Below are 24161 nucleotides of genomic sequence, written 5' to 3' on the forward strand. Positions count from 1 at the left end.
CCGCTCCGGTCCCGCCGTGCAAAGGCAGCACTGGGAAGCAGCGCGTTCCTTAGAAAACCTTTACTGAGCGCAGGAGACACCGCCGCCGAGTACAAAAACCACACAAACACACACAAAGCCAAGCCCGCTCCCGGGCTTGCAGGGCTGCCCCCGTTGCAACCCCCCGTGCCCGGCTCAGGGTGCCAGCTGATCCAGGTCCTCCTCCCGCCGGTTGCCCAGGTGCAGCTCGATGATCTCGGCAAAGAGGCTCCTCTTCAGCAGGGTGTAAGCCAGGGGCAGCAGCTGGCCCACTGTCTTGTGGAAGTACTGCAGGAGAGAAGGGAAAACAAGAGCCGCCCTCGGCCTCAGTGGTTTTGTTTATTCCGGGAGCACCCCCAGCTCCTGGCTCTGCCCCATTCACACTGCTCCCTTCAACCCCTCCCAGAATGGCTGAGCACATCCTCATGCTACACCTGTGACAGCCACAGAGAGCAGGCAGGGTTGCCAGAGCTGCTGCAGTGAGAGAGAAACCGAGAGTTAGCAGTGCAAGAGATGATGGTCCCACTCCATACAGCATCCCAAGCTCCAGCCCGCAGGATGAAGTCCCCTATCCTGTCACAGTCCCATGTCTCATCCCACCCCACAACTGGAAGGGAGTACAGTGGTACTAGGTACAGTAACCATTTAAGCACTTCAAAGGTATAAACATCAGAGCATATTTAGCATTTGCAATCATTATTGTACATGTAAGTCCATTGTCTCTCTCAAACAAAGGGGACAAGATTCAAGTTCTTTTCTATGTCTTGGGCTACAGATAAAGTGTCACTGTTTCTCTGGCTCTGTAAGCAAAGGGACAGGAAGGCTCCAGTCAGAACTGGAAAACAGCTCCAAGTAGGAGCTCCAACACAGGCAGGGACCTAACTGTAGCATAACTTGTGTGAAGCCACTGTTTCTTCTGTTTACTAAACTAGAAGATGAAGGTTTCTAATTCTAGAAAACAGCTGCAAAGTTACAGGTGTTTCAAGCTGCAGCATAAGACAGACAAGACACATCACAGTACTGTAAACACAATTTTTCACTGCAGGACTTTGTCAGTGGTTAGTCTCATGTGCTGAAAAGCACAAAGCACAGAAGATGAGTATTTGCCTCTACCTAATCAGAAGAATGGGAGGAACTGTTTCCTTCACTGCCCTTCCAGTTGTAGAAAAGATTTAAGCAGCTAAAGCAGCCTTGTCTCTGAAAGAAGGGTTCTAAATGAACAGGATATTAGAGGAAAATACCACACATTTTCAGATGCTGTACAGAACTTAAGAGAGCAGGGCATGAAATCTAAGAAACATCAGTAATTTAACAGCATATGGCAAGAGCAGTCAGTTTTCATTCATTTCCATGGCTAAATATTTTAACCAGTGTCAGTACAGCTCTTTTGGGCCTACATTTAGTATAGCAAGACTTATCTTTCCCATGATACTCTCGAGCACCACTCAGCCAATACTAGTTTTGCTAGGAGCAGCTATTTTGCAGGGGTGTTTCTATGACCATCCATTCATATTAGGTTGATGTTGAAACTTCATGTGTTAATTTCTAGCCATAGACTGGTTACAGCCATGACCCTTTTTATCAACAGGCCAGTGGCTAATACAGAACAAAAAGCATTAAGTATAATTTTTATGTGTAACTAAGTGCTATTAATTCAATCCCCTTACTGATGATATTCACTGTTAGCAGAAAACTAGAGAAGAGACTTTACGTGGGAGGTGCCCTGTGCAGCCACACAAGGCAGTACAGCGAGGCAGCTGGCCTGGGTTCACATTCTTGCAGCTGAGGTTACTACAAACATCAGGCTGTTTCTTGATCTGGTTGAATATGGGTGCCTATACAAGCGGCTGGGGACAGGGGACTCCAGCTGTTCAGTGCATTTGGATCAGACACTTTGCACTCTGCTTCTGGAGTGCAGGATTGGGCTTTCACACACGCAATTTTAAATTCAACATGGAATGATGTTGTGTGACTTTTTAACAACCTTCATGAATTACAAATATTCTTGCAGACCTCTACAATTCCTAGGGATAATTAATCTCCAGCAGAACAATTCTAGCCCATATATAAAATAATGCATAGTTTTGTGAAGTATGGTTGTTGTAGCACTCACATGTGATCCATAGCAAAACAGGTCCATGCCCAGTTCGTACCCCATTCCATAGTCACATTCATCGTTGGCAAACTGAACAAAGGTCAGCATTTCCTGAATGGGTGCAAAGGCCTTCACTCTCTCCTCATCAGTCGGAGCATCAACAATGGCCTTGCAAATTTTTTTAAGATTAGCTGCAAAAAAGCAAAAGCAGGTATTTAGATGTTTAAATAAAGAAATTTAATATTGCACAGAAGTATTCTGTGGTGAAACTGTACCCGTGTGTCACACTTACACGTAAGCTAAGTGGGCACACCCTGAACTGTTGGTGAAGCTTCCCCATTTCCTTGGAAGCTCATTCTTGCCCCATGCCCATCCCTCTCAGTTCCTCATAGAGGAAGACAAGCATTTATGTGGTGAAATTGCATCAAGGAACTGATTCTGGTTCGACAGTGGGACAAGGGGGTGGATAAGAAATAAGCCCACAAATCCCTGAATGCAGATCAGCTTTTTGGATCTACCTCCGGCATGGCTTTCCCAATACAAAAGGAAAGGTCATCTGAACAACTACTTCTGGAATTCTTAGATTTAGCATGGTTTTGTTGATTCTCACCTGGTTCCTTTAAAGACAATACTTTGAGCCCAAGTGTGATGGTTAGGACTCCTACCTTTTACTCCCACCACTCAAATTCTTTAAGTAGAAAATATGAATGCAGTTTGCTTTTTACTTGGGGTTGTTCACTCAAAAAAGCAGAAGGATATAGTAAACAAGATGTTTACCATTTGTTTCAGGAAGTTCTCTGTATCCAACATCATTTTTGTCTACAGGAACAACTAGGCCTGCTCCATGAAATGCTTTGGTCACCACCTGAAAAAAAAGAGACAGAAAATGGAACACAGCACCATAAGAAAGTACTGTGACCTAAAAACTCACCTCATTAAACACTAACACCTGACTGCTGGTGGTCAAACCTAATATAGTGTCCTGGCTCCAGGACATCAACTTAAATTATTTCAAATTATATGGCAGTTACTTTCAAGTATTGAAGTTTGAAATAACTGAAGCTTGAAACTCCATTTCAGTCGAATTCTGAAATCTAGAGACCCTTGTAGTCACTTGTATAGCATTGTGCCACATTTCTTTAGTCCCCTCCTACCCTAATAATTTTTGATAGGTATGTGAAAAACCTGTTATTATCATCCATATCACCCTTAATGGTCCTGTTTCTAACAGATCCAGCCCAGCTGTTTACAAGAATCTTCCATTTAAAGCAGTTTTCTCCATGCCCTCTATTTGTTTCAGTTTTTAGACTATTGTGCTTACTAGGTTTTCTTGGTGGTAGTTTGTTCTTTCTGTTTTGTTTGTGATTGAATGCCAAGCTATGATTTACTGAAGTGTTTTTATTTAATCCTATTATTTGGAACACACTTGTAGTAATCTTCCCTCTCCTGAAGTTTTATAGAGGACTGATTACCACTGGAAATGCCTAAATGAGGCATCCTTACTGACTAGAAGGATGAAAAAACACAAACAGGAAGTAAATGAAAAAAATTTAACAGAACTTAGTTCTCTCCAGTGGATGAGGAAAGTCATACTTTCTTATCTCTCTGTTTCATCTTCAGGGTTTTTTGTTCCAGAGAATAACCCAGTTCTTTTGCTGTTCTTGTTAGCTTTTCATCTATGTCTTTCAAAACAGCATTTTTCTTTTTATCAGCCACTTCCTTAAGTTTTTTTGACAAAAATAATCTGCAAACAGAAGAAACACATCAAGAAAACAAAAAAACCTAATAACCTTTTAAATGTTAAACCTCCAGATCTTAACAACAAAGATTAGCAGTCCCGAGTTTATTTATACAGAGATTTGAAAATACAAGCCTCTTAACAAGAGGAAAGAAAATAGTTTGGCACAGCCAGTACTTGGGCTTTTCTTATCTGTATCTGCTTTATGATCTAGTTTATGCAATCTGCAGGTGCTGAAGGTTCTCCCAGCCTCAGTAGCTGTTCATCTTTCTATCTTAAACATTCAGTTTGCTGCTTCTGTGCCATATACATCATTTGTCATCCAAGTCATGCACACAAATACATATTTATGAGCTTCCCCATGATACTTTCAAAACAAATGTCCTCGTTTAACTCTGCACTGCACAAGGGTTCTTTTGCAGAAGCCTTTCTTCAGCCTGCTTTCACTGACTGACATGTGTCTGTCCTTAGAGAGCTTTCCATCTTTAACCGGCAGGGATGAGATCAATTGTTTACATTCCTGACACAGGAACATGCAGAGCTCCATGAATGAGACTGAACTACATATCCATGTAAGCGTTATCCTGCCACAGGTCAGAAATGGTACTTCTTGTGAATATTAATTATATACAAACATAATGTATTTTTATGTAGGCAAGAACAAGAGACAGATGCTATTCATCTACTATTATACTCAGATTTCCTATACCACAGTCTGAGATGCCCTTTCTCTACTTACAAAGTATTTTAACATACCCAGTGGGTATTTTTTCCAATTTAGAGCCTGTCACTGCCAATATATTTAAAGAATGACATAATTAACACTTATCTATTTCACTTCTGAAAGGAAAACACTGTCAGAAAGCCTACAAAGGCTTTTGAGAGAATCTTAAAACTTGCCATCAGGGGCAGAAAACAAGCGGGGGTTTCTTACGAAAGACATATCATCAGTTAAGCTTCATTATTCCACATCCCACCTCCCAATTAACAATTTCTCTCTATTCTGCTCTTTATAAACAAAAGTAAATATGAACCTTACTTGACTGCAGCAAAGACATTATCACCAACTTGTGAAATCACACAACCCTTCTTAGCTTCATTTGCACCAACCCACACTGGGAGTTCATCTGGCACATCCCTATTGATGAAAAAATACACACAAAATAGTCAGGCTGTGTCCACTGCTCCTATTTCAAAGTAAAACTAAATCTGCCTCCTCACCATGCTGCCACCTCCTTCAGAAACCTTCCAAAAATGCCCTTAGATCTAAAGCTCTGAATCTTACAGCAAACCTTGAGAAGAACTCACAGCCATACATGCAGAGAGAATACATATTCCCTTCTGGCCATTTGATTTTCTTCCCAGTATCATGGCAAAAGTTAAAGATTAGTGAGTGAAGGTGCTCTGGATGGCTGGAGGAGGTAGTTCAATAAACATTTAAATCTAGTCTTCAAGTCCTGTTCTTGTGATCTTTTTAAATAAGAAGATAAAGGCACGTGTTAATATCCTACTACAAAAAAGAAAGATTCTTGTTTGGTCATAGTGCACAATTCTCAAATTACGCTTCATGGAAAAAAAAGAGGACAAAAGCTATGCATAGTTACAGTGGAGCAAGAGCACACAGGAAATAAAATACCTGAAATATCCCATGTGATACTGTGTTCTGCTATCCCCAACAAGTATAGTCTGAAATTCTGGGGGATCATAGAAGAATCTCCAATGAAGATTGAAGTTCACATCTGTTGATTTTGCTTTTTTGTGTTTCCCAGCAAGAATATCATATGGTCCAACCAGCTTAAGTCCAACACTTGACACAAGTGCATCTGAAAAGCAAACCATGAGTTGATTTACATTCAGGTGTGTGTCTAGACCAGGAAGTTTCTGTGTTGCTCAAGTATCAAAAATTTCCATAAATTTAGTCAAACACTCTATTCACTAGACAAGGAAAACTAAGACATTGTTTTGACCAGATAGCTTTCATTCAAGAGTTATTACACATCTCGTAAGTAGTAGTCATCAACAGTCCAATGTCTGGACAGAGACTGGTGATGAGTAGCATCCCTCAGAGCTCTGTACTGGGACCAGTATTGTTCAATATTAATCTTTAGCAATTACACAAGACAGGGGAGCAGCAAACCTTAGCAAACATGCAGACAAAACCAAGCTGAGGGGTGCAGATGACACTCCTTAAGGACAGGATACCATCCAGAGGGGCCTGGATAAGCTCAAGAAATGGGCCAATGGAAATCTCTTGAGGTTTAAGAAGACCAAGTAGAAAGTCCTGCACCTGGGCGAGGGCAACCCCTGGTATCAACACAGGTTGGGGATGAACAGATGGAGAGCAGCCCTACCCCGAAGGACCTGGGGGTGTTGATGGATGAGAGGCTGGACACAACCTGGCCACATGCACTTGCAGCCCAGAAAGACAAACACACCCTGGGCTGTATCCAAAGCAGCAGGGAGAGGGAGGGGATTCTGCCCCTCTGCTCCACTCTGGTGAGACCCCACCTGCAGTGCTGCATCCAGCTCTGGGGTTGTCAGCACAGGAAGGACATGGACTTGTTGGAGTGGGTTCAGAGCAGGCTCATGAAGATGATCAGAGGCCTAGAGCACCTCTCCTACAAAGACAGACTGAGAGGGTTGGGGCTGTTCAGTCTGGAGAAGAAAAGGCTCCAGGGACTTGACTGCAGCCTTTCAGTACTTTAGGTATTGAAGGTAGGGACAAACATTTTAGCAGGGCCTGTAGCAAGAGGACAAGGGGTAATGTGTTTTAGTTAAAACAGGGTAGATTCAGACTAGATATAAGGGATGTCTTATGATGCACATGGTGAAACACTGGAACAGGTTGCCCAGAGACATGGTGGATGACCTTGAAACACTTAAGGCTGGGCTGGACTCAGCTCTGAGCAACTTGGCCCTGTTGAAGATGTCCCTGCTCATTGTAGGGAGATGGACTCTGTCACCTTTAAAGGTCCCTTCCAACCCAAACCATTCTATGACTCTCAAGATACTGTCATTTCTAGAGCACACAGGGATGCCACATTCAGTTATATAATAAACTTGAAGAGGTTGAAATCCAGATTTAGTACTGCTTACAATGAGTTAAAGTCTTTTCAACCTCTGATCCCACCAGTGAGGAGGCTGTGGGTGCACAAGAAGCTGAGACAGGACGCAGCTGGGACAGCTGATCCCAACTGACCAAAGGGATATCCCATAGCATGTGACATCATGCTCAACATGACACAGACCTGCTTTCTTGGAGATGGCTGAACACCTGCCTGCACATGGGAAGTGCTAAATTAATTCCTTGTTTTGCTTTGCTTGTGGCTTTTGCTTTCCCTATTAAACTGTCTTTAGCTCAACCCACATGTTTTCTCACCTTCCCCCTTTTGATTCTCTCCCCTGTCTCACCAAGGGAGAGTGAGCAAGTGCCTGGGTGGTGCTTAGTTGTTGCCTGGGATTAAACCATGATACATGAGAAAACTTGAGTTCCACACTAAACATTTTAAATACACCTGCAAGAAAGGCAGATTTAGACCACATTTAGTTCCTTTACATTGCACAACTTAAGTAGTTACATTTTAGAAAGCTTGAAGTGTACATCTTAGTGATTATAACCAGTATTTTAGTTTACACTCATGTAAATATCCTCCATCTCAACTGAAAAACTGAAGCTTCATTGAAATGCATCTGATCACTTCCAGTTTGCCTGCCTTCAGGCTGCTTTTGCGAGTGAAAGTTAGAAGAGGCAAAATTTAAAACCTCACCACTTGGTTTCTCAGGATCTAGTTCCTCACAAAACTTCCAAAACTGGTAGAAGTCCTCAGGCAGTCTAAGCCGATAGCATGTTTCTGCTTCTTGGCAAAGACTATCAGGAATATCTGCCTGATTTGATCTTCTCTTCTTGACAACTCCATTTTTTTCACTCTGTAGATAAAACAAACAAACAAACACAACAAAAAACAACCCAAAACAGAGTTAATTTAGTTGCTTTCTGTCAGCTCTACCAAAGGATTCTACAGAGATTTTCTATTAATGGAGGAACAAGGATTAGGTCTATTAGGACATGTTTGTTAGTTAAAGCAGCATAGGTACAGCCTAGAACATCTGTTTTAGACAGAATCCATTAAAAGTGCAGTCTGACATATGTGCTAAACATGTCTGAAGTAGCAAACTGCTACTTTTATATTAATGGGTCAATATAACAAACAGAAGCACTTCTATTAGTTAACTAAGCAAAGGAGCAAACAATCCCAAGGTTTAATCTAATTTTACATTGTTTTAAAATGACCATTTCCAATCACACTGCAGACTGCATACAACATATTTGTGTTTTACAGACAGCTGGAAGTAGGGATACTATTTTGTCATGTCTGATCAAATAATACAGCAAAAATCCTCTAGTCTCTGCTGTTTGAACTACTGTGCTATTCCACATCACGACTATTGCAGTTTTCAGTGCAGCACTTTAAAAGTAGCTTTAAAGGTGAACTTGCTTTTAAAAATTATGTAACGTGAACTGAAGCAGGCTAGGAAATGATCCATACGAGCACACTCCACTGGAGCGCTAGCCTCAACCACCCCATTCCCACGTAAGTCTCCATGAATTGGTAGGAATCGCTACATCCCCCCGACGCCCCCGCCATTTGAAAGAATAAAAATTAACCAAAAAAAAAAAAAAAAAAAAAAAAAAAAAAAAAAAAAAAAAGAAGAAGAAAGCTTCTTTTCTGTTCTTAGGAGAGGACAATGCGGCGGACGCTTCACCTCTGAAGCAGGGCCGCCGCCAGGTAACCCGGGACACGGCGAGTGTCCCCGTTGCCAGGGCGGTCCCGCCGGGATGATGGGACGGCCGGCGGGCCCAACGCACTTCAAGCGCGGCGGTGCCCGCGAGATGCCCGGGTGGAGGAGCGGCTGCCGCGCAGGAGAGCCCGGGGCCCTGTGACTTTCCCCAAAGCCGCGGAGCAAACCGGAACGAGGGCCAAGGAGACAGAGGACCCACAGACACCACACGGCACCCGCGCCGATGCAGGCCCGCAGCTCTCCCGCGGCCCCCGGCCGTGTTCCCGCGGAACCCCACCTGCTCTCCGGCCGGTCCCGCCGCGCCGCGCGGCCTCCGCTTCCCGCCACCTGCCATGCGCTCCCGCCGCCCGCATCCCGCGCGCCCGCCGCCACAGAGCGCGCGCGCCGCGCCTGCGCAGCCCCGCGCCAGCTCCGGAGCCGGCCTGGCCCCGCGCGGCGGCCGCGAGGGGCGCTGAGGGCGGGGAGTGTGAGGGGCGGGGGCCGCCGGCACCCCCGGCTGTGGCACCCCCGGCTGTGGCGACCCCGGCTGTGGCGACCCCGGCTGTGGCGACCCCGGCTGTGGCGACCCAAGGGAAGGAATGCGGTTCAGCCCGGATGGCGAATGCGGCTGGTGGTGGAGACAAGTCGGGAACTCACCGCCATGTTCCCTCAGCGGTAGATACACCGCATAGATACACTTTAGAGGCTGACTTTTTATTAAGATCCTGATTACCTGTACATGCAAATTCCTGTAATGTGAGGTAGGGTGGTGTATTGGGATCAGACAGAGGAAGAGATGACCTGAAATGTAATCATCTCCTTCAGAGCTAAAGGCATAAGAGAGAGGAAGCAACTGAAGGTTTTCAGTACAAAGGGAAAAAAAAAAAAGCCCAAATCCCCTAATCTTCTGCTTTAGCATTTGACAACTGCCAGGAATATAAAAGCAGCATCACAGCTTCTGTTCCAATGAAAGAAGCGAGGCAGCCGTGTGTAACACGCCGCAAGTGGGACGCGTTCCTCAGTTTAGAGCAGCCCATAATCACATTATGCAACATCCGCTTACACTGCTCGAGTGCTTTGCGTCGGAGAGGGCCTGGAAACCAGCGGCGCAGGAGGCGGCAGTAGGAAGCTGGTTATATATAAACCTTCACTTTTTTTGTTTCAGTAAGCGAGACCGCAGTGGGTTTATTTAAAGAAACATTATGTAGTTAAGCTACAGGAATTAGTGAACTCACACTGCCTACCAGAAAGAAAGATGCACATATGGCATAAGTAAATACCGTGACGTCTTTTTATCCTGCAGTCCATTAAGCTTGTAAATATTTGCTTTGGCATAGACTGTTAGCTTAGATCTAGGATTAAACAGCAGTGTGTTTCAACCACCTGACACATGACTCGCACAAAAACTCGGTGGTGTTAAGTCAGGCTACAGCATTCACTATTAAGAGTTACACACAAGTCACAGGAAACTTGATCCCAACTGATGATAGCACTGCCTGTACATAAAACAGCAAGGTTTGCTATCATGTAGATGCAGAACAAAGTCTGCATCAGTCTCCTCTCTCTGATGGAAGAATTGTTGTTTAAATCAGCATACCTATTGTCTGCTTACCAAAATCCCACATACACACGGAAGGAATATTAAATTTCAAGTCCAAACGTTGTTTAAGGATCGGGTTACGTTTCATCACCTGAGGTTAAGCAGAAATGAGGCACAAAAGCTTACTAAGAAACCACAAACCTAATTTTCTTTCTCAAAAGTGTCAAGAGTACTGGCCTGAGGTTTCTTTGGGAAATGCTTTCTAATATTAGTCTCACTCATAATTTCTAGTACACAAAACCTTAGCCATAATGGAGGTTAGATGAAATGTCACCCAAGGAATGCCACTTTCCTGAGTAGCTTTGTGAAAAGTATTCTCACAGACTTCAGAATAAAAGCATACCTCCTCCACCCCCATCCCAAGTATCTGTTATATACCCTACCATAGCCTACCTGAATTCCAGCCTCACCAAAGGCCCCAGTAGGTCCCATTTCAGTCTTAAAGCGGACAAATGCCAAGTTCTGTTGCCCACAACCATTTCAGGATAAGCTTTTTTCCTCTTGCAAGGATTAAATAACCTCACCTCCAAACCTATAGCTTTGCAGGCTTTTATGCCCTCATTTTCTCCTCTCAGTGCTTACTGAAAGGAAAGCTAGTAATAATAATAATAAATAGATTATTGGTTAAGAGTACCAGTGTTTGGCCATATTTAAGATAAAATGTGATTTGAAAAATACTTCTGTGTGTGTTTGTATCTAGTGCAACTCAATCTTTTTATAAGTACCTTCCAAACAATTTTGGAATGAGTACCTCAAAAGACATAAGTAATGAAATGCCCAGTTACCTCATCCTGTCCTGTCAGGCTTGGAATATGAGGCAGGCAGCTCAGTTCCATTAAGATCATGATGGTGGTTGCGTTCAGAAAAGTACCTTTGCATGGCTGGATAGATAAAGGGAGTATTTTTGAGTTTAGGTGTATCTAGCCCCAGGTGGCAGCTGGTAAGGTCTTTTCAGAACAGCAGTTTTGAGCCTAAGTACACTCTTTAGATTCAATAAACCCTTTCAGTTTCTCTTCAGTTAAGTCTACCCTCATCAGTTCTTCTCTGAAGTGTGGAAATAGATTGTGGGGTGCCACTATAGAAGCCCTTAAACAAGTAACTCTAAGATACTGAATGATTATTCTGTGCACTATAGTAATTTTTTCCTCTCTGTGATCAAGTGGTAACTCCCTCCGTATGAGAAGTATGAACAAATTATTTGGAGGAGGATACAAAGTCCTAGATTTGAAAAGCACATATAATTTGATATTGGTAGTCATTTCGTCATTCATTCTGTTAACAACCTGTAAGGCTGTAACAGGGAAGACTTTTTTACAGAGGATAAATTGCTACAGCAGAATTCATAATATGATATTTTAAAGCCTTCCTTCAAGCTGGAAAATATAGCCTCCTGTGTGGCTACCACCAGACTTCTGAATCAGGATAAACTGAGATTATCTCAAGATAATTATCTGCAAAGTAGCTTTATCAAGCTCTCCAGTCATCAGTATGATTAGTCCCACTCTGAAGTGGGCCTAGTTTTTTTGTTTGGATTTTTTTGGTTTTGTTAATTCATAACTATGCAGGAACAGATTTTGTGAGAAACCACAGAACACAAGTATGTTGCCTTGAAACAAAGCTTTTCAGACCTGCTTTCTCAAAAGCTATTGTAGATACTTCCTGCATATACACACACATTTCCTGATACATTTTATTTGCCTCTTGAGGTTAGCAAGACTTCAGTGTCTTATAAGTTTTTTCCTCTTATATGTTCATTTCCGAGATTATTGCTTAATGTCCAAAGTTACCAAAGTATGCCCCATGCTATGCAAAAAAAAAAAAAACAACAAACCAAAAAACCTCAATTCGGAATTTCAGAGTTTTATGGGTATTAATTATTGTGAAGAAAGCTTTCATGATTCAAAAGCCAGAGCAAAAACTTTATCAGCTAGTAGGTACTAGAAAGAAGGAACAAAGACTTGCAGGGTTGTTGAAATCAGATTTTTGCTTCCTCACTGCCATTCACTGGCTCTTTCATGCTCCCACCCCTTAAAAGGTGAAAATTTGCTCACCTGTGAAAAGCACCAGAAGTAAATCAAGCTACGCTGATCCAGATATTCTGTGCTGAGATGTTACAGACCGTTAAGGACAGGGATCTCAAAGATGAGATATCTATCTAGTCTAGACTGCATTAGCAAATTAGATGGGATACAATACATATGGTTCACAAGCTGTTTTTCCCTACCCTTCATCATATGCAGCTGAAAGGTAACTGTTTATGGCACTTCTTTTAGGTAGTTTCAAAGAGTACCTGGGCAGCAAGGGGATAGGTGTGTTCAGTCTCATCAGTCACCACAACATATTGATAATTATACTCTGCAGTATAAATATAGGTGAATTCTAATTTCTGCTCAAGGATTAGTTTTTGCCAAATGTGATACTGCATTTTTCTTGACACAAGAGGGAGCCATTTAAATTCTTCTTATTAAAAAAAGCAGTATAAGGAATGAAGACAAAATAAATACCTGAATACACGAGTGGTCACATTGATGTCCTTTCAGTGTAGGCATCTTATTTCTCAACCCTAGATAATTTTGTCTTATTCTATGTAATCACAGTGTATGTAGCATCTGTTGGATTTTTCCATGTGCAGCTATCACATTGGGGATGTGCTGAATGCAGTGTGGCACAAATGCAGTGAAATTACACGATTTTAAAATAGTTTTAACTCCACAGTTTATGTGACTGTTCTTTATGAATTGCTTTACAAAATTGCCAGCCTTGTTCTCAGGTTAAGCCTCACATAATCCTCAGATCACACAGAGCCTCTGTTGCTTGGGTTATTAGCTTCTGTATGGCAGCTCCACATTTTCAGGTTCAGTGAAGGACACATCCTCCCTTTCATAAAAATAGGATGAGCAGGAGCTGTGGACACTTTTCAAGGTCAAAGCCAAGACTTGTCTCCAGGAGGGTTGGGAGTGAGCAGTGCCGCAGCAGAGGCAAAGACACACAGTGCCTCTGCTGACTCATCACCTCACTGCTGCTTGTGCTGACAGGTTGTCCTGGATCCCTGCCAGCTCCCCTTGCAATTCTGCAAGGTAGGCTATATACACCAGGATAAATGAAAGAATACGGGGGCAAGGGGGTGGAAGGGGAAGTCACAACGAAGAAAATTGATCAGGATACTGCAGGACATGTAATTCCTGAGACATCCTAGAGGCTTCAGGATACTTTGTGTTGTGAGTGTTTAAAAAGGAATATAGGTGAAGATACACAGTAGTTTTTCTGTGAAGGACTCGAAGGTAGATAAATATTTTAGAAGATAAATTAATATTATTTAGGTATCAATTCAGTGAGCCTTGCAATAACTGCTCTTGACAAGAGTTCAAACTGACAGCTTGATACTGCTGTAATCCAGCATTTGAACCACTATTCTTTTAGATCTGGCAGCTAGCAGTAACTATGATTTTATGGTGGTAGTAGTATTTTACTGCAAGCCAAACCCTTTCTTTCTGCTCTGATTTGAATATAGGGAAATTCTGATTGCATAAATTATGAGCGCTTGGAGCACAGAACATCTACACTATTCTGCATTTAAATTACTTGTTAGTCCTGTGGTTGTACAGAACTGCAATTTTATGTAGGACCATTTTCTGTAAGCACCAGTTAAGTTTTACAGATGGCCATAGACCTACTGTTATAAGTTGCCTGGTTTACTTGGAAGTACAGCCATGTATGTTTAAAGCACAGTGAGGCATAGTTCATCTGAATACATTATCCCAGGAAGTTAAGAGTTTTCCTGTAAGAATCTACTCCTATAAAAGGGCTGCTAATGTGAATATCTATCTGAAACAATGTTTTCCCGAGTGAAAGTAAACCACAGAGTTAGTAAGTCTAATCCAGTTTTATTTCTGGTCAGCTATTGAAGCCAGGATAGATTGAACCAGGCAATTTAGGTACTGTATTTTTTGGGGTTATGTTTTTTTGTCCTATGTAGGTATTCTGGTTCTCTTAATCTATAATTTTCACTTTAAACACTTGTCTGCATATGTACAAAACACTGCATACAGGTAAGGAGGAAAAAAAAGTGTCAAGTTGGTGCCACTGGAGGCAATAAATGAAAAAGGAAAGATTTTGATCTGATACATAAAAATAAAAGTAGTCTAATAGCAAGTAATTTTAAATCAATGACTGCTTTGTAGATATCCCTTGTGAAGTTTCACATTTCTGATATGCAAGAGGAATCACTTGATAACCATGTTTACCAGTGGGACAATCCCTGCATACATTGCTTTACCATTAGTAACTTCTAAAACTGGCATGTCTTTCATATTGTGTTAGTATACACTACTTCCCAGTCTTTACTACCTCAGGACCCTGTTTTCATGGGACAATTTCCTCACATTGAAAGCAATTCACATACTGCTGTAACTGGATATTAGGGTGACAGTCAACACAAATAATGAAATAATACGCATCCACTAAGTTTTGGCTGATGATATTAACATTTTATCTAGTATGTATACTTTGGCTTCCTCCCCCAACAAATAATGTGATGAGGAGGTAGAAAATTGTGGCTGTGAGTCACTTCGGCTTAGGCTAGAGTGAGTCAGGAACTCAGCAGCTGAGTTGGGAGAATTGATCATATTCCTATTATCTGAGAGACACAGAGAATTGCTGCCTGTAACTGACAGGCAAGATTCTTCAGGGGCAGGGTAAATCCAGTTTTGTGTTTTAGTATCCTGAGGGGCAATAGTCTAGATTTTCCAATAAACCATTTACAAATCATAAATTTTGTAGCCATTATTACTGTGAGAATCCCTAAACTTGAGGATTGAGTATATGGTTTAGGGTGAACAATCCAATTATATTTAGCAACTTCTGTAAGAAGCCTTTCTTCCTGCATTTTTCTGGCCACCCTGGCAACCACAAAACATTAAAAGGAACAAAAACTGGGTTTAACATATGTCTTAGAGGCAGTACTAAAGTATAACATCAACTCTGGACCTGTGTTCATATTTAAAGTTCTTCCCTCAGACCTGTTCAGATGTTTCCACTCCATATGGCTTCTAGTGTAGCAGTACAGTAAACTTCTGCTAGCTAGTAACACAAAATACCGCGTATTCTCACTGTGCCATTCCCAGCTAACAGCTTCAGTGCCTAGAGCTGTGTAGCATTAGCACAGTCTGTTCCCAAATAAGTTACTCTTTCTGTCTATAAGCATGACTAATTAATTCAGGTGCAGCACTGAGCTGCCACAGCTCTACTCTTTCCCATCTGGGACCAGTCAGCTGTGATGCTCACCTGGAATTGCTATGCTGTGCCATTGCACAACATAGGGAGCACTGAGAAAACATCCTACTCTCTTTTCTGTGATCCCATTCACCTTTCATCTGCCTTGTTACTATAAGCTACCATAAACAAGTGCCTCAGCAGGGAAATCTATCTAAAGCCCTCACCCATGGTTATAGCATATGCAAAGACAATTGCTCTGTCTAAGGCAGGCTTATGCCCAGTATTGGGAAAAAAACCCTTCTCTCGTTGGGATGGTGGTGGCAGAGGGCAGAGCCTGGCATTTCCCCTTGATGCTGTAGTCTTGGGCTTTCAGCTCCTTTCACAGAGCTGAATCTGCCCTTAGTGCAGTAACCCAATTAGGACAGACTCCGCTGGGAAGCTGCAAATACAGTATGTCCGAAAGATATTTCGCACCACAGGAAGATTCTGACATGCTTCCTTATCTTGAAGGAGCCTACTTAATAGCCCCAAAAGGTAATGAATACTTCTTCCACAGTAGGATTTATTCTTGAGCATCATCACTGTTCCCTGTTGAGATTTTGTAAATTTGAGCTTCGTCTCTGTTGAGATATGCTACATTTCACAAGCCACAAATGCTCACAGCTCTTAGGGATTAGGGATATTCTTGAGTATAATGAAACTGCATTTGATCACGTACTTATAGTAGTCTGACAGTTTTGTATGCCACTAACTTAGTTACCAGCACAATCCAAGCTTTAAGCACTTTTTTTCCCTATAATATCCTGACAAAAATACACAGGTATTGGCTCTGTCTTGTGAGCTAATATGGTTCCCCTCCTAGGGACTCCTCAGGTAACAGTTAGTAGTATTGGCTAGCCAAAATGGCTTAAAAAAAAAAATACCACATACCTCCTTCAAAGAAAAATCCATAACACCCCAAAACAAGAAAAAGTCTTAAAAAAATGTCCCCTGCTAATAACAAAAAAATTCCAAAAAGAGTACCACTCAAAAAGCCAAAGTTATCAAGGGTCTCAAGCAGAACTATGCAGATGCAAGTCTCCACATCCAGAGAGGTCAGTTTTCCAATTTAGAGACCAACAACTGTCTTAAGTTTATCAACTACACCTTTTACAACAAACATCAGAAGAATATTCATATTGCATTGGTAAAAAATTATAGGACAGTGTCTCTCTTCATCTCTTTTGCATGTTATTCTGTATTTACACAAGAAAACAATTTGATAGTTACTTGTTCTATTTAAAAATATATTCTAAGCTTAGGAACTGCATACAAGATGCTTTAGAGCACAAATAATTTAGTGTTATGTTTAGAGCCAAATTGTTTCGGTTCAACAGAGTAACCCAGATCTTGCCAGTCAGCTCCCTCACATTTGACTTTTTTTTTTTTACATACTTCCTAGTACTTGATCTCAAGACAACTTAGCTAATACCTCTGCTAATCAGCACTTGTTGCTTTCTCAGCAAAAAGAAAAATACACCAGCTATTGTAAGAAAAGCTCCTTATTTTTCTACTTTTCTCAGAGCAAAAGGGAATAACACCCTCTTATTAAATTACACATGGCAGTAGATTAAGAAAACAAACAACTCTCAATGAAAATTCTTACCATTGCAGGTCACAAAAAAAACCCCAAACCAACAAATAATAGAAACCAAAGTAGAACAAAAAGCTGTATACTTTCTTCCTAGGAGGCTTGTTCTCTTATATAGTGTGCTCTTACCAAGGTGTCAGCATTGGCTGATGGGTTGCAGGGTCTCAGCTGTACCTGCTTCCTGGCCATTTAACCCCTATCTTTCTGGTCCCAGTTTTCAACAGATCTAAATGCAAAAAAATGCTAAAGGTTTTGGATTGATTAGTAGAACATAAGTGAAAGTACTTGTAGTACCCCACAAAACACAATATAGCTCAACATAACTGCTTTTCTCCTGCATAATTTCTTATTTTTCCCTTAATTGTTCCATTTTCTTTTTTTACTTATCTGCTCTTCTGTTTCTTGGCTGTCAGAAGAGATAACAGGTGTAAAATTTCATCTGAAAAAGAAAAGGAGGAAGCTAGGCAGGGACCTCATCACAGAAAATGCACTCATTTATATGGCAGTTACAACTCTTTGTTTTGTTACAATGACAAGGCTGGCTTAAAAGAATAGCAAAACTTCTTATATTGATTCTATCAGTCAAATAATTCTGTGTAACTAGAGGGAGTTAATCAAGGAAAAGGGGAGGAATGAAGAGTCGCAGATGGGATGGATGTTCCAAGAAGGATTTGTGGAAACTCTTATTGAATTACTGCTAATTGTGCTTTCACTATAATTGGACCATGATTCTTTAATAGTAAAGAAAAAGATCTTGGATATTACTAAAATATTCTAAACCCCACTCCTTTTTAATGCAAACTTTTTGAAGTCTCAGTGTCTTCAGAGTGTCACCTACCCACTTAAACACCTAAATACATCACTTAACCACTGCTGATTTTTTCAAATTGCAATCTATTAGGTGCTCGGTTTCTGCTGTCAGTTGTGTATGTTCAAGTCTACACAATGTCGCAAGACTTCCCAGAAAAATGCATTGAATTACAATAGTTAATTCTAACATATTTTAAGATGTTGTATTGTATAGTTTACTGTATGTGGGTGTTGTTATCAGTAATTATTTTATTTGTCTCAGAAAGAATGTAGGCACCTGTACTTTTAGAAGGTTCTGGCAAGACCCATTGTTCAGTTGTGCAAAGTCCTGTGGCTTTCAGCTGACATGCAGGCATTAAGCCATTGAATGAAATAGTTTAAAATCTTTGTCAAACATCTTGGTTATATGAAATTGTGGAATAACCGCTCAGAAACCTTGTAGAAAAGCATTTGCTATCTGTGTCTTCTTAAAGAAAAGGTCAACAGTATTTTTTTCATAGAATCACAGAAGGGTTTGCGTTGGAAGGATGTTCAAGATCACCTAGTTCCAGGCCCCCTGCCATGGGCAGGGACACCTTCCACAAGGCCAGGTGACTCAAAACCCATCCAACCTGGCCTTGAACACTTCGAAGCATGGGGCATCCACGGCATTTCTAGGCAGCCTGTGCTAGTGATCATCACACTCACAGTAAATAATTTCTTCCTAATACCAAATGTAAACCTACCTTCTGTCAATTTGAAGTCATTCCCCCTTGTCCTGTCACAGCATGGCCTTGTAAAAGGTCCCACTCTGTCTCTCTTTTAGGCCCCTTTTAGGTGCTAGAAGGCTGTTCTAAGGCCTCCCTGGAGCCTTCTGTTTTCTAACCCGAACAACCCCAACTCTCTCAGCCTGTTTTCATTGGAAAGGCACTCCAGCCCTCTGATCATCTTCATGGACTTCCTCTGGACTTGCTCCAACAGATCCTTGACCTTCTTATATTGAGGACCCCAGAGCTGGATGCAGCAGTCCAGATGGCATTTCAGAAGAACAAAACAGGGGCAGAACCTCCCTTGACCTGCTGGCCATTCTGCTTTTGATGAAGCCCATGATGTGATTGGCTTTCGGGGCTGCAAGCACGTGTTACAAGGTCATGTCAAGCTCCTAATTCACAAACACTCCCAAGTCCTTTTCCTCAGGGCTGCTGTCAATCTGTTCTTACCCAGCCTGTACTTGTGCTTTGAATTGCCCCAACCCAGGTGCAGGATCTTGCAGCTGGCCCTGTTGAACTTCATGGGGCTCTCACAGGCCCAACTTTCAAACCTGTCCAAGGTCCTTCTGGATGCCATCCCTTCCCTCCAGCATGTCAACTGCAGCACACAGCTTGGTGTCACAAGCAAATTTGCTGAGGATGCGCTTAATAGAGCATCCCATAGATCAGGCAGGGGATCTAATGCAAAGCAGGTCCCATGCTCAGTCAGTTATGTGAGAGGTGACCATCTGCTAGAGTCATAAGAAAATGATATAAAATTTGATTTATACTTTGTAACAAGCTATCGTTTAACTTTGCCATTGTCTTCTCTCATAATCACCGTTAATATATTAGCTTTGCTTTGTGATGTGATTAATATATTTTTCCTCCTTTTCAACCCCCCCCCCCACCCTAAGGTATATCTTTGCAACATTTAAGTTAACATTCTGTGTAAATAGTTTTTGATTTTTCTTCATTTTTCAGGGAAAAATATTTAAAAATCCAGAATAAATCAAATGAGCCAGCAGAAACATAATTTGAAGAAGGCAGGATTATTACACAGTTATTATGGTGTGTACATACACCTGGAAACAGTTATAAAGCACAAAGGACTATTGTCATCATCCTACAGCTGATGGCACACTTGTCAACTTAGTATAATCTGATATTGGTAACCAAGTGTTTTTTGTAGTATGAAGCAAAACCCAAGATGTCAACAAAATGGAGAGTTTTGTTGTGAGAGACATTAAGAATTGAAATAATTTAAAAAAAAAATCTCTATTTTTGTTTCTTTAAAATGAGGCAAGGTGATTTAACCACATGGCTACTAATGGTAACGGGAGGCAAGCTGTTAAATTTCTATAAATCAGAAAGAGCATGAACCTCTTACAGTTTCATCTTTTCTAAAGCAAATGAAATACTTTATGCTATGGCTGCATTGCTGACTAATAATAGTACTTACCAGAAATTCTTAAATCAGTCTATAATCACAAGATTAATTAGAATCATAATTTTGTTCTTCATTAGTTAAGTAATTTGTAGCTAATTGCTAACTCCTTGCATTTCTCAGAAATCCTTCTCCAGGATGGTGTTTTCTTTCTGCCTGTATGATATTGCCTCTAGAGGGATGCAGCACAGCTGTTGAATGAGTCCACGTGCTTTTTCAAAAAAGTAGGTAAATTACATTGTATCTGGCACTTCTTATGTACATGTAGTTGGTGCATGTGATCTTATTTCCATCTGATTCATTTATTTCCATGTGATTCATTTATTTCCTCTCTTCTATTCAGTCCTGACAACATCTTTGGATTTCACTGAATTGTTCCACAAGTGAAAAGTGGATTTCACTTTGTAGGAGCCTTAATCCAGTGGAGAATACAACATGTGGCTAAAGAAGTTGGGAATCCCTTGTGAGTATCCTTCAGAATAGATAGAATAAGATGGAAAGTTCATTGCATCTCGTTTTGAACCAAAATGTGTCCTATCACTTTAAATGAATGGCTTTACTTGGTGGCCATTGTGACCAAAGAAAGTTGTCGTGGAAACCTTGATAGGATAATAACTACCTGGACAGAGCTATAAGGCCCCAGAGACTGTGTAATCAGGTGGCCATTTATTCTGGAAGATACGTATTTCTGTCTAGTAAAGGAGAATGGAATCGGTTAAAATGAATCTGCTGTAGTAGGATCCAGTAATGAGATACAAACATTTTTTCTTGTCTATCAAAGACAATTACTGCATGGCACTTTGATTTATTCACTGGTAAAAATATTCTAAAGCTGTTTAGAGGAGCCCAAGTGTGGATGCTAAAGAAGGTTTTATTCCGGAAGTTAATTTTGCTCAAAGTTCTCCTCCCTTCCACATTGTCTGTGCTCGTAATTACCATGATTGTGTTCTTTCCTGTTAGGCTGGATATCTCTGTACTGCACTGCATTACACAGTGTACACATAACCAAAGTGCCAATTACACCACTTGAGATAAGTATTATCCTGTACAAAAAGAATGTGCTTAATTGGTCTTGTTTAATTTGAGCATTTCACAGTGTAAGTGCAAAGGGCTAAAATAATCACACAATTATAGTTGAAAATGTTTAAAAAGTACTTGAAGTACTTTTGTGAAACAGATGATAGGGAAGCTTATCCAGTCCTCTGAGTCATACTACTCTGGTTATCCAGGAATCCAGAATTCAAGCTGAATGTGGATACTTCCATATAGTTTTTTGAGCAGTTTCCTGAATTTGTCACGTTTTTATGTAGTTACCACAAGAGAAGGAAGATGGGAACTAAAAAAAGGCATGTTTTTTTTTCAAACTGAGTACTAGGAGTCTGAATCTTTCCAGGATCATGGTTTGCCCTTTAAAGTTATATAAGATAACCATTCAGAAGCATCCACTTATTTACACTGGCATCATGTTGGAGACAGTTGTGTCTTAGATTGTAGACATCCCTTGTAGGATGGTTAAAAATAAAATTGCAATTCAAACTGGCTCCCTCTGAGTTTCATAACTGTCATGAAAGCAATCTGTTCACACAGTACTGCTATACAGCAGGACTGGATGCAGTCAGGATGTGAATAAGGGTGCTATTGAACAGCACAACACACCCTCTGTAATGTGACATGGAGAGCACATCAATCTGTGCAGAGCAAATAGGGTCGAGCAGGAACTGTAGCTCCTTTATGTGCCCCCTGGTAAATATGTCCTTCCTCTGAAAGCAAAAATGCTAAAAATATAGGTATATAGGGCTTCCAAAAGAATGGACTTTGCTATTTGGTCTTCAAAGCTAACGCTTATCCAATTTTGGTCAAATATCTGCAGGCATGAGGCAAATCAGTGGATCCAGTCAAGTGGTTTGTACTCTGTAAGAATCCCTAAATAATATTCCTTTAAGCAGATATTTACTCAATGGAAAAAAAAACCATGTATGAACAGAAAATAATTGAGTGGAGGATCATTTTTGCACAGGTGCTGCAGAAGAGTGAGGAGAGAGTCTGCGTTTTCTTCCCCAAGTAATTTTTCTGCAGAGTAACAGATTCGTGAAACAACCTGTGTGATGGTTGAGTGTAAGGTAACTCCACAACCACAAACGTAGCCAAGTTGTTCCTCTTTTGAGAACATTGGGCTGTGTACAGATGTGTTTGTCTCTCTGAAGAGAACAAGTAGTCTAACAGGGTCTGTTAAAAGCATCTGTAAGACCCCTAGATATTTACATAATCAAATGAAAATCTAAATCTTGACTTCACCTACAAATGGATTGGATTCCTGCTGTTTGGCCTTAACTCAGGATCAATTTAGAGTCTGGTTTTTGCTATCCTTACTCAAATACATGACCCTTGGAGGACAAACCAGTTAGAGTTTGTGAGGTCGTGTCTTCTTACTCTCATCAGAGCCTTAAAAATAGCAGTACAATACAGTATTTAGTCCTGCACATGAAAGGTTTAGGTGTTAGAATGGATGATTGTTTCATGTTACAAACCTGTTAAAGACTGCTTTGTTATCTGAATGAGCTAAAACCAGGTATGTCTGCTATATAAATTGTGGTAATAGCCCAGCCATGAAGTAAATGTCCCCCAAGACAGATCCAGCCACTGAATGATTCTAACTGCAGCATAATTCACTAATGTGAACAGGATAGCAGTTCATAGTCATATAATGACTGAATCATTACTGTGGAAACGTATATTGCTATTTCTACCACAAATCCTGCACTGGTTTGCATGTCTTAAGGAGACTCTGTTCTTTTGGAATGTTTTCTATCTGTATTCAGTGTTGTATTTTTAACCTTCAACAATTAAAAAAAAAAAAAAACAAAAAGGATATCCTTATGATTTGTTTTCCAAAAAAGCATGGTGTACAATGTTGGCTTGAGACAATTTCGTATCTAATTATGAACTGGGAAATAATTATAATTTTTCTAAGTGTTGGGAGAGAATGAAGAAAACATGTAGTTTGAGTTTACATTTTAAGCATTGCAGTTGTGACACTTCTGCATAAACCGGGTCAAGATGATTTGGGTGATAAGAAGGAACTGCTTAAAATGTTTTTCACAGTGGTAAGTCCTAGACTGTAGCCTGTCAGTTTATTGCAGGAAATCAGTTGCTGTTCTATAGAAATCAGGATTTTATATTACCTGTGTTATCTTTACAGTGTATTCAAGAAAAACTTGTGATGGGCTGGGAATGGAAAAAAATTCTCATAATTGATTGTCTATTTGTCCAAAAGATTTATGTATTCGTGTCTTCCATCAGTATTTGTGTAGAGAAAATCTCTTTTGTTTACTTGTGTCTTGCAAAACTTGATTGTGTTTGTAAAAATTCACATGCTTTCTTCTGGCATGTCATAACTGAATAGAATTTGCATAAATTCAAATTTTACTCCGTCTTTCCAACACTTTCTAATTCCCTTAGTTTCTGGTCACCATTACTCTAGGAAGCGATGTTCTGTTGGCTGATGGAGTTAGATACAGGAATGAGGAAGCATTGCAGGAGTATTCTGTGAGAGTTCATGCTGAAGAAACACGTCTCAAGAAGTGCAACAGCTTACTTCATATTTGTTAAATTCTCTATCAATAGGAAAGCTGTGACTTTGTTCAGTTTTAAAATGTGATATGTTGTCATATTTGAAACATGATATTCATCTCACAGGGGCTAGCTTTTGCTAAATTAAATTCATACTACTAGAAGTGCTCTGAATTATGATGTACAGTTGAAAGATCCTGTCACTGTCAGTATCTGAAAAAAGCTGAGCTTTCTGCAGCAGTAACTTTATATTCAGTATTGCCAATGGAAATTGCTAGCAATGTAGCCTTAGGCTTTGACACTTTGGTATTCTGAGATGGATATTCTGAGCTTTAGTCAATGTCTAAGGAATTGATGAGTAGTCATAAATTATTAAGCTAAATACTTCCACAAAAGCAGAGTAGTGGGAGAAAATAGATGCTTCTATTGCTGCTTTTACTATTCTGTGCTAGTCCTTACCACTTCTGAATTGTAGAAATAAATGTTGACTCCAGTCCTAGTAAAAATCATCTTGCTTGGTTGTCTTGTATGC

At 40.7% G+C, this 24161-nt stretch overlaps 1 protein-coding gene across 2 annotated transcripts; it reads right to left on the reverse strand.

Moving 5' to 3' along the window:
* Nucleotides 1-45: 45 nt before the first annotated feature.
* LOC104690541 (histone PARylation factor 1) lies at nt 46-24161 on the reverse strand. 2 transcript variants are annotated; one of them, XM_039550293.1, is made up of 8 exons: nt 24089-24161; nt 7619-7778; nt 5488-5674; nt 4891-4989; nt 3707-3857; nt 2891-2978; nt 2132-2304; nt 46-306 (listed from the first exon to the last, which is right to left on the reverse strand). In XM_039550293.1, the coding sequence occupies exons 1-8, from the start codon at nt 24137-24139 to the stop codon at nt 175-177; spliced, it is 1041 nt and encodes a 346-aa protein (XP_039406227.1). In that variant the 5' UTR covers nt 24140-24161; the 3' UTR covers nt 46-174. The 2 variants fall into 2 exon arrangements, with proteins under 2 accessions (XP_039406227.1, XP_039406228.1); XM_039550294.1 differs by lacking the exon at nt 24089-24161 and adding an exon at nt 8929-9002.

This window comes from Corvus cornix, chromosome 4 (genome assembly GCF_000738735.6).
Source record: "Corvus cornix cornix isolate S_Up_H32 chromosome 4, ASM73873v5, whole genome shotgun sequence".
Lineage (NCBI taxonomy): Eukaryota > Metazoa > Chordata > Aves > Passeriformes > Corvidae > Corvus > Corvus cornix.